General features: G+C 37.6%; 1 protein-coding gene across 1 annotated transcript in view; it reads right to left on the bottom strand.

Annotated features, from left to right (window-relative positions):
- Nucleotides 1-17,957, bottom strand: part of DLEC1 (DLEC1 cilia and flagella associated protein) — a 2,498,134-nt gene that overhangs the window by 1,448,890 nt on the left and 1,031,287 nt on the right. Inside the window, exon 19 of the mRNA XM_044067561.1 lies at nucleotides 14,965-15,123. Coding sequence (XP_043923496.1) covers nucleotides 14,965-15,123 — 159 coding nt within the window. The remainder of the gene's footprint in view (nucleotides 1-14,964; nucleotides 15,124-17,957) is intronic.

The following is a 17,957-nucleotide window of genomic DNA, read 5'->3' as shown; positions in this document are numbered from 1 at the left end:
AACCTGGTAGCCTGGATCACAGTACAAGCTCCATTCCTCCATGCCTTGGAACTATGCTACTGCAAAGGTTTTTAAATACATCTGACTGTCAGAGCCAAAAAAAGAAAAATGTTGTGCAATGGCATATCTAATAAGTCTAGTAGAACTGAATCTCACTATTAGTGATGGACATTTCCCTGAATAGGTTGCATTCCATCATTTCTCTAAAGGATGAAGACATCCATAGTTGACCAGTTAGTGTCAGTGCTTACAGTCAGATCATTAATCCTGTTTATCAAATTGCTGGTGACAATCAACAGATGTAATACATTTCTGACAGTTTATTTTAGCCTTCTTTCTATCACAAACCTCTGATGAAAACAATCAACAACAGTTTCTCATCATAGTCTTCACTGTTCATGATGACTGTACTAGAAAGTCCCCCTTGTATGTTAACATACTTAGTAACAGTCCTCAGGCAGACAGTAAATAGTTTATTTCTCTGCTTTTTCAAGTTAAAACAACTCATTACTATATCTTCTGGCCACATCATTTTATCAAGGTAGAATGACCTTCCTGCATAATCCACTAAGCAAGAGAAGGGCTGTTAAGTGTTGACATTTTTGAGAACCATAACATCAGCTTCCCTAGGTGTCTCCTTAAATAAGCATCTCATATTCATATTTCTCACATATAGTTGCCTGATTCAGAAAGGATGGCCATGGTGGTGCAATGGTTAGCATTGTTGCCTCACAGCAAGAGGCTCTCCGGTTCAATCCTCAGCTGGGGTGCCTTCTGTGCGGAGTCTGCATGTCCTCCCTGTGGTCGCGTGGGTTTCCACCGGGTGTACCAGTTTCCTCCCACATCCGAAAGACATGCTGTAGGTGGATTGGACACTCTAAATTGACCCTAGGTGTGAGTGTGTGCATGTGTGTGCCTTCTGTGGAAGGTTAGATGCCAGGCTGGCAACTTGACACCGTAAAACTCCCCTGCCAATCATGAGCAGACAGGTTATCCACTGTGGCGACCCCTAACCGGGAAAAGCCGAAAGAAGAACAAGTTGCCTGATTCAGAAACTTACTCACTGCAGTGATTTTCCATGATTAGAAGAATCATTGTGGCAGATTGTCCATCAAATCTGCTTTCTGTGAAGGTATACATTTTGCGCTTTTTAAAGATAACTCTCACTCTTAAATAAGCAGTTTTTACTTAAGTTAATATATATCCACTGTGCTTCTTCTCCACTGAAATCTCCTTAAGAATTAATTTGATGTACATCACAGACAACGATAGCATATAAGTAAAATGCTTCCATGTCTGTGCTTATGTGAGATGCAAATCCAATAGGAAGATTTAGTCCATTTTTGGCTTTTTTGTTTTTTTTCCTATCTTCTTATTTTCCCCTAATAAACACAGTACTACAGTCTGTTTTTTTTCAAACATTTGTATTTTGTTTTCATTATAACATATACAAATGTACATATAACAAATACAATAAAACAATAACAAACTATTTACAATATTTACATTCATTCATAATAAACAATCATTTTATCCATGAGGTTATCAGTATTTGTTCAAAAGGTTTCCCGATTTTTGCCTTGCTATTTTTGAGTAATATTATGAGTTCTATAACAAATGGTTTGCAGTTCTTTTTTACAAACAACTTTTGCTAAATTAATAAAATATTTAAACATCAAATCTTGTTTACTTTTCCAGTTCAAAGTAATAACTTTTCTGGCAATTGCAAGACTTGACCAGAGTAACTAAATCTAAGATTTAGGTATTACATTAGGTATAGGAACACTGAATAGGATTAGTGAGTTAGAAATATGACAGACCATAAAGCATTTACAAAATATCTGAAGTCTTTCCAGTATTGAACATTTCTACATTAAATGAACATGTGAACCCAGTTGGCCTCTAGTAATTCATCACATTTCCAACATTTACTTTCACTGTTTTTGAGTATAAGATTTATTTTATGCAAAGTATAGAAACTCCTATTCATAAATTTCCATGTATACAATCTCCAGTATAATGAAGAAGAGGTACTGTGCATAGAATTCAATAACAATTTTTTTGGATTCATCACATATTTGTTCTCCATTAATCTTTACATAGTAATTCCAAAAACCTGAGTCAAACTTTAGAGTGTCTTCTCTTAGTATCTTATAGATAGGTGAGATACTTATTTTTGATTAGCTGTCTTTTCAAGACACCTAATAAAAAACTGAATCAAACTAGATATAGATTCAGCCTCTAGGCTGATTGATACTCTCATTTTTTTTCTATAAACTGCTGTAATGAGTTTATAAACAACCAACTGTCTTGACTATTATCAAAACTACATAAAAGAAAGTTTAATGGTTTAATACTCTTATTTTCAATAAACTGATGCTGGAATAGCTAGTTATTTTATTTTAATTTTTGCATCGCATTGATGTTAAAAGAATCTAGGCAATCAGTGGAGTATATATGCTATAGGGAATATAAGAAATAAAAATTGTTTAAAAATATAATTGATTGTAATTACAACATTACAGTTATTAAATATTTGATTAATGCCATAAGAAAAATGATCAAACTTCTTATTAAATAAACAAAATTCACATAAAAGCCAATGAACTCTAGTTATTCTATATCATTCCTTAAATTGATTTTCTATAGTTCTGACATCAGTTATATGAATCTCATGTATTGTTTTCCAGCCAGATACACAGGTAGGTGTGATCCAGTGTAATATTACATTAATTATAACTGATTTGGAATAAAGATCTAAGTTAGGAATGTTATCCCATTACTGTTCCAAGCTCTAATGTGCCATTTATATGCAATCATGGGTTTTATGGGGAACCATAAAAATTTAAGTAGCATGGAATCTAATGTTTTAAATACGTTTTTGGGAGGGGGTAGTATCAATGACTGTGTATACAACAAAATTTTAGGTAAAATTATCATTTTAATTAAAGAGAATATATCCTCCATTGTGAAGAACATTTTATTCCATCTCTAATGGTGGTTATTAAATTATTGTAGTTTAGTTTAACAGACTCTTTCCATGTACTCTTTATACTGACGCCCAAATATTCTAATACATCATTCTCCCAATTAAATAGGCTATTCTCTCTTAGGTTTTTGTCAATCTTTCTGTTAATTAGTAATGTTTTGGATTTATTATGATTAAATTTAAGCCCTAAAATTCTTTCAAACTTGCTTAATGTATTTATAACATCATGCAAAGAACCATCTATATCACCCAACATTAACAAATATCATCAGCAAATAATTGTATCTGAGGACAATAGTCCTTATTAATTTGAAACCCTTTTATATTTTGCTTGTTTCTGATATATGTAACAAAAGGTTCCATTGAAAGAGCAAACAATAATGGTGACAAAGGACAACCTTGTCTAGTTCCCTTGAGGATTTCTAGTGGTGAGATGATCCGATTTTCACATAAGCTTGTGCCTCACTATAAAGTTTCATTAATAAGTTGACAAACTCTGAAGAGAATTCAAAACCAATCAGAATTATTTGCAGATAAGACCAACTAATAGAATCAAAAGCCTTTTCTATGTCTAGGCTGATAACAGTTAGTTGTTTTTGTATTTGCATGTTATGTCTCTTAATGATAGTAATTTAATCATGTTATCTTACACTTTTCTATGAAGAATGAACCCTGTCTGATCATTATGTATTAGATTAGGTAATAAGGTTCATCTAGTTTGTAGAGTCATTTAACGTCTTGGCTTGAGACGTTAGTTTTATTTTACCAATTTTAGAAGTATCATTGCCTGATAATAGGTAGTTAAAATCACCTGTTGCTATAATTTCCCCTTTTGCATTTAAAGTAATCAGGTCCAGATATTTATTAACATATTTAGTACTCAGTCCTGTTATCCAGTATGTATTAATCAAATTATAATACTTCCTATTGATTTCCAAAATAACCATGCTTACCATCCCATCTTTATCTGAAATAGTATCTATAATTCTTGGCATAGTATAAGTATTTTTCCATAGAATAAGAATGCCCCTTCTCTTAGACTTAAAACATGAATTAGCCAGAATGGTATAGCCACTGAATGAGTATTTTTGTAGATCTTTTTTTAATAGATGGGTTTCCTGTAAAAATATGATTTGGGCTTTATGCATTTTGATATATTTAAGCAAACCAGCTCTTTTGACACTATTGTTATTTTAATGATAAACATTTATAAGCCATAGACTATAATGTGTATGTTATTACTAACTGAAAGACCTTTTTTCTGTGTTGACTTGAAATCTATTGAAAACTTACTTATCATGGATGCATAACATATATTAAGCACTACTTTCAAAAACTCAAAACTATTTATAAACACATATATGAAACTTAAAGTTTCTGGTTTAGTTAAAAACTTAACTAAACCATCCATGCACCATCCAGCTCTCCAATACCAAAAGACACAAATTATCCATCTTTGCTTAGAATATAGTATAAAAACAAAAAAGAAAAGCATTATGAAAGCAACTAAAGAAATCTGAATCCATGAAATATACATTAGAGTGAGCGTGACCAATATATCTGAAGCTATATGAATAGTAAAATGAAAAAAAGGCTTCCACCACAACGAAAAGTTCACTGAGAAATTCTGTTAAAATGTAGGCTTTAATAAAACGAAGAAATAAAAAGCACAAATTGTGCTGTTCAAGTTGCAGGTCAAACAGGATAAGCGCTTTCAGTTAAAAAACCTTCTTCAGATCCTAGTGTGTAAATCTGACTTACTATTTTATTTTTATTTTATTTTATTTTTATTTTACATTTGTTGACCGAGCTGGTCCAGTTGGATTTATGTCCATTTTCAGCAGAGGCCCGGGGAGAAAAGCTCCAAGTGAGGTACAATAAACATTGAGCATTATTCATTAAAAGCATTTAACAGTAAAAAAAGTTACACATATAGTTCAGAGAAGAAAATGTTTTTTACAGTGTCTGCAATAAGCAAAATATGAACATCAAAGGGAAAAAAAAAGCAAATTCGAATTTAGCAGTAAGTTTTTGAGAAGATTAGAAGCAAGATAAGAGAGAGTTCTAGGAGCAGAATGGTATCTAGTCAGGGTTAGAGCAGGGGCAGAGCCAGTGAGTTAGGAGGTGAGTTCAGGGGCAGAGCCAGTGAGTTAGGAGGTGAGTTCAGGGGCAGAGCCAGTGAGTTAGGAGGTGAGTTTTGAGTTGGGATTTGAAGCTATCTGGTCTGGGTTAGAGCAGGGGCAGAGCCAGTGAGTTAGGAGGTGAGTTCAGGGGCAGAGCCAGTGAGTTAGGAGGGGAGTTTTGAGTTGGGATTTGAAGCTGGGAAGAGTGGGGAGAGCAGTGAGGTTGGAAGGAAGGGAGTTCCAGGCTTTTCCAATTGTGTTGGAGAACAAGGACTCGCCTGCTAAGTTGTTGGATTTACAGATAGATATTAGAAGTTTGTTAGAAGAATGCAGACTTTTGAGATTACAGTAAGGGCTAATGAGAGTTGTGAGTATAGGGGTGCTGGTGGTTTGTAGAGGATTTTATGGGCTAAAGAGAGCTGGTGAAATAAGATGAGATTTTGCAGTTCTAGCCATCACAGTTTTTTTAAGTTTTGGCAGTGGTGAGTTCTAAAGGTAGAGCCAGTGGCAAATCTTGCAATACTGTTGTAGGCAACAGTTAGTTTGGACAGGTTAGTTTTGGACAGATTTGTATAGATGGAGGAGGCGTACAGTAGGGTAGAAATCAAATGGGTATGTGCTATGGAAGTTCTGGCAAGTGGGGTATGAAATGGTTTAATTTTAAACAAGGAGCCAAGTTTTCTGTTGACTAGTTTTATTGTGTTGTTAATGTGCGAGTTAAAGCATAGGTTGTTGTGTATCTCTACTCTGAAGAGTTTGGTGGAGGGGTCAGGAGACATGTGGGTGCCATTATTAGAGAAGACAGAGAAACTGAGTGGAGAAGATTTTCGGGTGGGGGAGAAAAGTAATAATTTGGTTTTCTTGGGGTTTAGGATTAGGCATCTGTTTAAGAACCATTTTTCAACATTTTGGAAAGTCTGTTGGGTAATAGAGTGCAATTCAGAGGGGGATGTGGCAGAACAAATCAAAGTAGAATCATCAGCATATTGTATATAGGTAGCAGAGGACAGACTGGTATGTAGGTCATTGATGAAGATTGAGAACAGAAGGGGCCCAGTATTGATCCTTGGGGGACTCCAAGGGTAATAGGTAGTAGGTTGGATAGGCTGTTTTCCCAGCGCACTGCCTGTTGTCTGTTAAGAAGATATTATTTGAACCATTTTATTGCACCAGAGTCAAGAGCAAAAGTTTTAAGTAAGTTTAATAGTATCTGGTGGTTGACCATATCAAAAGCTTTGGCTAGGTCAATAAAGAGAGCAGAGGTTAGTATGTTATTGTTCTGGTTTTTGTTGATACAGTCAGTAAAAGAAAGAAGGGCTGAGGTGGTGCTGTGGTAAGGCCTGAAACCATGTTGACATTCAGCTAGTAGGTTGTGGTTTAATAGGTGTTTAAGAAGTTGTTTTTGGATGCATTTCTCCATGATTTTAGCTAAGGGGGAGAGTAAGGCTATGGGGCGGTAATTTGAGAGTTCTGTAGAGATCCCTCCTTTATCCAGGGGAATGATATGCGAAATTTTCCAAAGTGAAGGAATGCAGCCTTCAATAATGGTTCTGTTAATCAGGATGGAAATGGGATAGGTTAATGGATTGGCTGCAATTTTTAGATACTGAGCTGGTAAAAGTTCAGCAGAAGGCGAGGAGATTTTAAGTTTGTGGAGGAGAGAATGAATAAGTGAAGTGGGTATAGGTTGCAGATGAAAGGTGGGAATGGAAGTGTTATTAGAGGGGGACTGAGAGGAGATATTAGGGGCTAGTTGGTTAGCTAGAGACTGGACAGTTTCAGTGAAGAAGGAGTCATGAGTAAATGCAAAGCAATGTCCATTCGATACAAGAAAGGGCAACCGTACTACTCGAAATGGAAGCAGAGTGATGTGAAGAAAGGTGGGAACAGCAACAGTCTCAGATGCATGATGACCTACAGCACTGACTCCTTTGATGTCCGTGAAACCATCAAGACATTTTGGCCAGTCTTAACTGCTGACAGTAAAATTAAGAGAACTGTAGGGGAAACACCTAAGTTTGGTTATAAAAACAAGAAAAACTTAAAGGATTTATTGTGCAACTATGATGGAATACCTAACAAGCAGAGTACAGAAGGAAGAAATAGGTTAGAAACTTGGAAATGTGGCTTTTGCAAAGCTTGCAACCACATTAAATGTTCCAACAGTTTTGTTCATCCGGTAACTAACAAATGCTATAAGTGCTCTGGTTTTGCTAACAGCAACACCAAGAATGTTATACATGTTGGCACTTGTAATTTGTGCCAAGCCTACTATGTAGGAAAGACCAATAGAAAATTTAAGGAACAGATACTTTGCCACTTGTTAGAAATCAAGAATAAAGTGGTAACCAATGCCCTACATGGACATGTGTCTGAAAATCCAGGGCATTCATTTAGCTTTATGGTTATCTCAAATGTGACTACTAACCTCTGTGGAGGAGACATTGTCAACAAAACTGAAAAGGAAGAAAGCAAATGGATCATGAACCTCAGAGCTAATTTATTTCCAGGGCTCAACAGAGTAGTTCCTATTAAACCTATTTTGAAAGAGAGAAGCCTAATTATGAAATGAAATGGAGGCTTAAGGAAGGCGTGCATCTGATTGCTGTATGTGATTGGTTGAGCAATTCTTCTTCTTCTTTCGGCTTTTCCCAGTTAGGGGTCGCCACAGCAGATCACATGTCTGCTCATGATTGGCAGTGAAGTTTTACGGTGTCGAGTTGCCAGCCCGGCGCCCAACCTTCCACAGAAGGCACACACATGCACTCACACCTAGAGTCAATTTAGAGTGTCCAATCCACCTACAGCATGCCTTTGGGATGAAACCAGAGCACCCAGAGGAAACCCATGCGACCACAGGGAGGACATGCAGACTCCACACAGAAGGCACCCCAGCCGAGGATCGAACCAGGAAACCTCTTGCTGTGAGGCGACAACGCTAACCACTGCACCATCAATTAAGGATCTTTATTTAACAGTAGTAAGTCAGGTTTACATACTAGGATCGGAAGTTTTTTTAACTGACAGCGCTTATCCTGTTTGACCTGCAACTTGAACAGCACAATTTGTGCTTTTTATTTCTTCGTTTTATTAAAGCCTACATTTTAACAGAATTTCTCAGTGAACTTTTCGTTGTGGTGGAAGCCTTTCTTCATTTTACTATTTTTGCCTATTAAGGCTTCCTCTGGAGGTGGTTTTTGGTTTAGTTGTTTAAGCTATATGAATATGTCACATATGAGATCTTGAAGCTTTTAGAGTTTACAGAAAGCAAAAAAAATAAATAAATAAACACTCAAGCTGTCTTGTCAGTGCATGTCATGAATCTCCACAATGAGAACAGTGACACAGACCACCAGTTTCCTCACAAAACTTCGACATAATTAAAAAAATTAACCCTTTTATATAAAAACAGCTATTTAGAAGTAACAATAGCTGCCTCAAATCAGAAATCATATTATAACATTTCAGTCATTTGCCCACCAGTTAAAGAAAGGGAACCTAGTATATATATATATATATATATATATATATATATATATATATATATATATATATACATATATATATATATATATTTATATAGCTATCTATAAAACACCATTAATGTACTGTATTAATGTTTAAATGTATCTAAACAAAGAGTCTAAAACATCTAGTCAGAAACACTAATCAGAAACACCTTGTTACCCCTACCACTGACCCACTAGAAAAAATGCACTTTGGTATTAAGTCAAATTATACTATTACTGAAGAGTTAGAAGAGACCGGCGGTGGTGGTGCTGCGGTAGCGTTGTCGCCTCACAGTAAGACGCTGTCCGGTTCGATTCTTAGCTAGAGCGTCTTCTGCGTGGAGACATGCGTGAATGTGCGTACCTTCGTTGAAGGTTGTGCATCAGGGCTGGTAACTCGGCATGTAAAACTCAACTACCAATCATTAGTGGACCGGAGTTCCGCTGTGGCGACCCCTAACTGGGAAAAGCCGAAAGACACAACAACAACAACAACTGAAGAGTTAGAAGACACATATCATTTGTAGTTATTTAAAAGGGAAAGTATGCAAAGTACTTACAATGGGGAAAAGAGAGAAAAGGAATATTGGTAACAAAAAAGAATAGGAAGAAAGAAGAGAGAGAGAGAATGTTATTTAAATACTTAGTACTATATGTAATTAGAAATAGATATAGAAAGGAAAAGAGAAAGTTAATAATAAAAATGATTCACATTACCTTACAGCATAGAGACTTTCCAGAATCAAATATATTATGATTCATAAAACAAAGTATTTAAAATTAGAAGGAATTTATTCATTTGTCCTTTAGTTTCTTAATTTTGTTTGCTCCTTCCTTCACAGATCATCCATTTTTTGTTGCCTGTCTCTTCAAACTCTGGGATGACCATTCCATTTCTTCTATGTCCAACAGTATTTTCTTCTTTTGGATAAATTCTACTGCTTCTTGTAAGGAATCAAAAATCTGCACTCCTTCTGGTAAGGTGATTTTCATTCTTGCAGCAAAAAGAATTTGAGCTTTAATATTGTTTTTTTTTTCAAGGACTTAATTAGAGGAACACACTCTTTTCTTCTGGATATGACTGTAGAGGTGTAGTCATTGTCAAAATGAATAACTTTTTCACCCATCTTGATAGGGGGAATTAGTCCAAGCGGATTTCAGTCCTTGTCTTGCGAGGAAAGAAATCTAACTATTATAGACCTGGGGTTAGATGAACTTAGAGATGAAGCTGGATTTGCCAGGGACCAATGAGCCCTCTCAGTTCCAAAACAGAAGGACTCAGGCATGTTTAGTGCTGATAGAAACCACTTATTGAGGAATTGAATAATGTTATGACCCTTTTCTTCCTTAGGAATTCCATATATTCTTATGTTATTCCTCCTTGATGTACTTTCAAGGTCTTACAATTTCTCAATCAGCATGGCGTTTTGTTTCAGAAGAAATTCATTTTGATGTTCATTTTCTGTCACTCTAGTATCTAGGTCAGTTACTGTTTCCTCTAAGCCAAGAATCTGTTCAGATTGTTTTTTTACTATTCTATTTAGAAGTTCCAGTTATTTACCGCATTCTTGTTTGATAATATCCATTTTGTTTTCGAATTTGTCCATTTTTAGTGACAGTTCTTGGATGTTTGTTATTATAAGATGTAGTTCTTTCTTCACTGCACTCTCCTGGTGTGGGTTCTTCACGTTGCTCATGTTTTAGTGACAGTTCTTGGATGTTTGTTATTATAAGATATAGTTCTTTCTTCACTGCACTCTCCTGGTGTGGGTTCTTCACGTTGCTCATGTTTTAGTGACAGTTCTTGGATGTTTGTTATTATAAGATGTAGTTCTTTCTTCACTGCACTCTCCTGGTGTGGGTTCTTCACGTTGCTCATGTTTTTAGTGACAGTTCTTGGATGTTTGTTATTATAAGATGTAGTTCTTTCTTCACTGCACTCTCCTGGTGTGGGTTCTTCACGTTGCTCATGTTTTAGTGACAGTTCTTGGATGTTTGTTATTATAAGATGTAGTTCTTTCTTCACTGCACTCTCCTGGTGTGGGTTCTTCACGTTGCTCATGTTTTAGTGACAGTTCTTGGATGTTTGTTATTATAAGATGTAGTTCTTTCTTCACTGCACTCTCCTGGTGTGGGTTCTTCACGTTGCTCATGTTTTTAGTGACAGTTCTTGGATGTTTGTTATTATAAGATGTAGTTCTTTCTTCACTGCACTCTCCTGGTGTGGGTTCTTCACGTTGCTCATGTTTTCAGTGACAGTTCTTGGATGTTTGTTATTATAAGATGTAGTTCTTTCTTCACTGCACTCTCCTGGTGTGGGTTCTTCACGTTGCTCATGTTTTAGTGACAGTTCTTGGATGTCTGTTATTATAAGATGTAGTTCTTTGTTCGCTGCACTCTCCTGGTGTGGGTTCTTCACGTTGCTCATGTTTTAGTGACAGTTCTTGGATGTTTGTTATTATAAGATGTAGTTCTTTGTTCGCTGCACTCTCCTGGTGTGGGTTCTTCACGTTGCTCATGTTTTAGTGACAGTTCTTGGATGTTTGTTATTATAAGATGTAGTTCTTTGTTCGCTGCACTCTCCTGGTGTGGGTTCTTCACGTTGCTCATGTTTTAGTGACAGTTCTTGGATGTTTGTTATTATAAGATGTAGTTCTTTCTTCACTGCACTCTCCTGGTGTGGGTTCTTCACGTTGCTCATGTTTTAGTGACAGTTCTTGGATGTTTATTATAAGATGTAGTTCTTTCTTCAATGCACTCCCCTGGTGTGGGTTCTTCGAGTTGCTCATGTTTTTAGTGACAGTGCTTGGATGTTTGTTATTATAAGATGTAGTTCTTTCTTCACTGCACTCTCCTGGTGTGGGTTCTTCACGTTGCTCATGTTTTTAGTGACAGTTCTTGGATGTTTATTGTAAGATGTAGTTCTTTCTTCACTGCACTCTCCTGGTGTGGGTTCTTCACGTTGCTCATGTTTTTAGTGACAGTTCATGGATGTTTGTTATTATAAGATGCAGTTCTTTCTTCACTGCACTCTCCTGGTGTGGGTTCTTCACGTTGCTCATGTTTTTAGTGACAGTTCTTGGATGTTTGTTATTATAAGATGTAGTTCTTTCTTCACTGCACTCTCCTGGTGTGGGTTCTTCACGTTGCTCATGTTTTAGTGACAGTTCTTGGATGTTCGTTATTATAAGATGTAGTTCTTTCTTCACTGCACTCTCCTGGTGTGGGTTCTTCACGTTGCTCATGTTTTTAGTGACAGTTCTTGGATGTCTGTTATTATAAGATGTAGTTCTTTCTTCGCTGCACTCTCCTGGTGTGGGTTCTTCACGTTGCTCATGTTTTTAGTGACAGTTCTTGGATGTTTGTTATTATAAGATGTAGTTCTTTCTTCACTGCACTCTCCTGGTGTGGGTTCTTCACGTTGCTCATGTTTTTAGTGACAGTTCTTGGATGTTTGTTATTATAAGATGTAGTTCTTTCTTCACTGCACTCTCCTGGTGGGGGTTCTTCACGTTGCTCATGTTTTAGTGACAGTTCTTGGATGTTTGTTATTATAAGATGTAGTTCTTTCTTCACTGCACTCTCCTGGTGTGGGTTCTTCACATTGCTCATGTTTTAGTGACAGTTCCTGGATGTTTGTTGTTATAAGATGTAGTTCTTTCTTCACTGCACTCTCCTGGTGTGGGTTCTTCACGTTGCTCATGTTTTTAGTGACAGTTCTTGGATGTTTGTTATTATAAGATGTAGTTCTTTGTTCACTGCACTCTCCTGGTGTGGGTTCTTCACGTTGCTCATGTTTTTAGTGACAGCTCTTGGATGTTTGTTATTATAAGATGTAGTTCTTTCTTCACTGCACTCTCCTGGTGTGGGTTCTTCACGTTGCTCATGTTTTAGTGACAGTTCTTGGATGTTTGTTATTATAAGATGTAGTTCTTTCTTCACTGCACTCTCCTGGTGTGGGTTCTTCACGTTGCTCATGTTTTAGTGACAGTTCTTGGATGTTTGTTATTATAAGATGTAGTTCTTTCTTCACTGCACTCTCCTGGTGTGGGTTCTTCACGTTGCTCATGTTTTTAGTGACAGTTCTTGGATGTTTGTTATTATAAGATGTAGTTCTTTCTTCACTGCACTCTCCTGGTGTGGGTTCTTCACGTTGCTCATGTTTTAGTGACAGTTCTTGGATGTTTGTTATTATAAGATGTAGTTCTTTCTTCACTGCACTCTCCTGGTGTGGGTTCTTCACGTTGCTCATGTTTTAGTGACAGTTCTTGGATGTTTGTTATTATAAGATGTAGTTCTTTCTTCACTGCACTCTCCTGGTGTGGGTTCTTCACGTTGCTCATGTTTTAGTGACAGTTCTTGGATGTTTGTTATTATAAGATGTAGTTCTTTCTTCACTGCACTCTCCTGGTGTGGGTTCTTCACGTTGCTCATGTTTTAGTGACAGTTCTTGGATGTTTGTTATTATAAGATGTAGTTCTTTCTTCACTGCACTCTCCTGGTGTGGGTTCTTCACGTTGCTCATGTTTTAGTGACAGTTCTTGGATGTTTGTTATTATAAGATGTAGTTCTTTCTTCACTGCACTCTCCTGGTGTGGGTTCTTCACGTTGCTCATGTTTTTAGTGACAGTTCTTGGATGTTTGTTATTATAAGATGTAGTTCTTTCTTCACTGCACTCTCCTGGTGTGGGTTCTTCACGTTGCTCATGTTTTAGTGACAGTTCTTGGATGTTTGTTATTATAAGATGTAGTTCTTTCTTCACTGCACTCTCCTGGTGTGGGTTCTTCACGTTGCTCATGTTTTAGTGACAGTTCTTGGATGTTTGTTATTATAAGATGTAGTTCTTTCTTCACTGCACTCTCCTGGTGTGGGTTCTTCACGTTGCTCATGTTTTAGTGACAGTTCTTGGATGTTTGTTATTATAAGATGTAGTTCTTTCTTCAATGCACTCTCCTGGTGTGGGTTCTTCACGTTGCTCATGTTTTAGTGACAGTTCTTGGATGTTTGTTATTATAAGATGTAGTTCTTTCTTCACTGCACTCTCCTGGTGTGGGTTCTTCACGTTGCTCATGTTTTTAGTGACAGTTCTTGGATGTTTGTTATTATAAGATGTAGTTCTTTCTTCACTGCACTCTCCTGGTGTGGGTTCTTCACGTTGCTCATGTTTTAGTGACAGTTCTTGGATGTTTGTTATTATAAGATGTAGTTCTTTCTTCACTGCACTCTCCTGGTGTGGGTTCTTCACGTTGCTCATGTTTTAGTGACAGTTCTTGGATGTTTGTTATTATAAGATGTAGTTCTTTCTTCACTGCACTCTCCTGGTGTGGGTTCTTCACGTTGCTCATGTTTTAGTGACAGTTCTTGGATGTTTGTTATTATAAGATGTAGTTCTTTCTTCAATGCACTCTCCTGGTGTGGGTTCTTCACGTTGCTCATGTTTTAGTGACAGTTCTTGGATGTTTGTTATTATAAGATGTAGTTCTTTCTTCAATGCACTCTCCTGGTGTGGGTTCTTCGAGTTGTTCATCTTGAGATCTCCAGTAGAAAACTTCTTGACAGGAATAATTAAAAAATTCTCTAAACTATGTATTAATTTTTAGAAAATAATAGAGTCTATGTTAGTCTAACTTTTAGTATACTTTTAGTTAGATTTTTTTCTAAAAATTAAAGTATATTTCCTGTCAGGATATTAAAATCTAAGCAGAGCTATGGATTTCTGCTGCTATCAGGCTGGCATCTTGGCCACGCCCCCAGTACTACACTCTGTGATGGCACTTTATAGCTAGTACAGACATTGCAATTGCTTACATTTTAGGTACAACCTAATGGATGTCTACAGGGTAAAGTGCCTAACATGAAAGCATGTGTAACATTACTGAGGGTGGGTACAGGTGCCCTAAAATTCAAATTTTGCAGAAAAAAAGATCTATATAAGTAGTTTAGGAAGTTACTCACCTGATACAGGTTATTCAGAAATACATCAAAAACATGAAAAACTTCACAGTATCAAATGCAATTAAACTTGTACTTCAATGACAACTAATGAACTGTGCTGAGCAAGAACAGAAGCAACACAAATGCACACATATATACACACACACACACACACACACACACACACACACACACACACACACACACACACACACACACAAGCGCATGTATGAGAATATCTTTATTAGGCTTAGAAAGCATGTCATGCAACCTGCAAAAAACCTATACAGTACCCCTTGCTGCAAGAGTTTATTCCTGAAATTTAAAAAAATGTAGCATGTTAGATAAAAGACAAGCACTGCTACAAATCAATGTATACCAAGATTTAAAATGCATGTAACATCTTACCTCTTCATCTCTTTCTCTTAGGCATGCCAGACTTTCCTGCATAATCCACTGAGCAGAGAGCTGACTATAGTTTTTAATGCAGATGGTACTCTGGACACTGTCTCCCAGTTTCAACAAACCCAAATGTAGAGATGGGATGTCTATAGAAACCACAGGGCCCTGTATCATCAAGGGAAATATGAGTATGAATCTGGATATCACAGAAAAGAGCTTTCATTTATATAACTCACATTGGTACTTTCATGAGATCTACAATATTTCTCAGATGTGATTATTTATGTGCATAATCAGCTTTCAGGGCATCTTAGTTATAGCCTAACCATTTCTATGAGTAAACTGAATTTTTTCACGGGCCAAACTTTCAGCCTAACACAAAAGTATACAATAATTTTACTATTTCATGTCATGAGAGGGAGGACTCTTTTTTTTTTCAAATTCTGTATGCTAGCTCACAGTGGAATCTGAAACGTGATTTTAAGTGGAGGTAAAACCCAACATACTGTAATGCAGGGGGCTTCACCTTTGCACCTCCTTTACTAAGATAATAAACACTAAGATTACTGTAACTTGTGGAAGGAGAGAGTCCCCATACAGTAATAGTGACCTTTGCTAAACAGAGTGTATTTTCCATCTAGACTCAACAGGAAAGTACATGTTGACAGCATAGCACACTACTGTAATTTATGACAAGAAAAGATACATTCTGAATGAAAGTTTGTAATACAGAGGACAATCACAATTCAAATCCATACAAAGTCTTGTAATATAATTTTAGTAAAATCTTAGTCACAACTATCTTAAACAACATTAACCAAATTCCAGACACTGTTAAATTAAGTTGTGGCCTGAAATTTATAACCACTTCAAATGTCTGAAAGCACTAATCCAAATTGTGGCTTCCTACAGATCCCCCACCACGCCCCAGGATTCCCACTCCTCATTTCCTGATACACTGGAAAATATTAGGGTACAACCTAACACCCTAATAATGGGAGATTTCAACTACCCCACCATTAACTGGGAAAACTACTCATGTACCAACTCTTTTGCTCAATGTTTTCTGGAATTCATAAATTCCAACGCCTTGGCTCAAATTATCCACACTCCCACCAGGGGCAGGAATATCCCAGACCTGGTCATTACCAACATGGGCAATGAGTGTTCCACAGCAGAGGTCAATTCCTCGTTGGTCAGATCCGACCACAAGCTAATCACCCTAGACATCCACTTTCCGCCCCCACCCCCCATTAGGAAACCACAGTAAACAATTTCTCCAAAGCCAACTTCACGCTTCTTAAGACAGAAGTGGCAAACTTCACGACACCCATGCAGATGGACACTAGAGGTACAACTGCTGAATCCTACACAAATGCACTTTATAAGCACATACATGAGTGCATGGATCGTGCAATCCCTAACAGAACCAAGATGCTATCCTCCAAAAAAAGGAAGCCAATTTGGTGGTCCCCTGCCATAAACAAACTCTACAACAGAAGAAAGAAACTGTTGCAAAAAAAGAGTAAAATCCCATGATCAGAGGAACTCTCTGGTCAGCCTCAGTAAGAAGCTGAGATCCTTCATAAAATCCTCCAAAGCTAGTTACGAAAACAAGATCGCCACTGATTCTAAAGACAACCACAAAGCATTCTATAACTATGTCAAGAATCTCAATGGCAACACTTAGATCTGCTCTGAGGTACAGCATAATGGGACTAAATATACAGAACCAACTGATATTGCCAACATCCTAGCAGATAGGTTCAGTGCTAACTTTAAACCCCTCTCACCCCCTAAAGGTCCCATCTCTATACCGAAAGAATGCAAAGTTCCTGTAATCACGGCTGCACAGGTAAAAACCACACTCTCCAAAGCCAAGAACACAGCATCTATTGGAACTGATAACATCCCAGGCTGCGTTCTGCATGAACTACAGAACAAACTGGCACCTCACCTAAGTACCATGTTCAATCATAGCCTCACCTCAGGCTTTGTGCCAACTGAATGGTGCACAGCGACGGTTATCCCACTCCACAAAGAGGGAGACACTACGGACCCTGGGAACTACCACCCCATTAGTCTGCTGAGCCTGGTCTGCAAGGCTATGGAACATATCATCATGGAACTTACAAACAATGACATTTGTAATCTCCAAATTCTGGACCCCACCCAGTTCGGGTTTATAAAAGGCAGATCATGTCTCCTAAACCTGATAGACTTCTTTGAAGCGGTCATCAAAGCCATATATGAGGGTAAGGTGGTTCACACAGCCTATCTAGATCTTGCCATGGCTTTCGACACCATCCCCCACTCTGGGATTATAGATAAACTCACTAAACTAGGTATAAATCCCTATGTCACAAGATGGGTTGCCAACTGGCTCACTGACAGAACCCACACTGTGAAAGTAGCAGACTCCAAATCCAACTTCAGACCAGTGACAAGTGGAGTACCACTGGGTTCAGCCCTGGGTTCTCTCCTGTTTGGTATCTACTTCTCTGAAGTACAGGCTAACACAGAAGGTCTTTGGCTAATGAAGTTCACAGATGACTGCAAACTAGGAGCCATAATCGAAACTCCTAATGATGTGGACATCCTACAAAAGGGCCTCACTGAGACAGATGCCTGGTGTCAAAGCCATGGCCTCAAGCTCAATGCCAAAAAGTGCATTGTCATCCCTTTTGGTAAAAACGCTGTATCCATCAACTACCACATAGGCAGTAGTCTATTTAACACCGAAAGTGTGATAAGAGACCTTGGGACACAGGTGGGCAGTAGTCTCGCCACAGTAGTCAGGACATCCTTCTACATGGCACACCTCATCACAAAAGGTTTCTCATCCAGGAAAAAGAGGTCATTGTTCCCTTCTAACTATCACTCATTAGACCGATTATAGAATACGGCGCCCCTTTTGGTATGTACCTCACAAGACATCTACAACAACTGGAAATGCTGCAGAAATACCTCAGAAAGAGGATTAATGGCCTCAAACAGAT

Source organism: Protopterus annectens, chromosome 3.part1 (genome assembly GCF_019279795.1).
Source record: "Protopterus annectens isolate FY-2018-M chromosome 3.part1, PAN1.0, whole genome shotgun sequence".
NCBI classification, from domain to species: domain Eukaryota; kingdom Metazoa; phylum Chordata; order Ceratodontiformes; family Protopteridae; genus Protopterus; species Protopterus annectens.
This window is presented reverse-complemented; position numbering and strand designations above follow the sequence as displayed.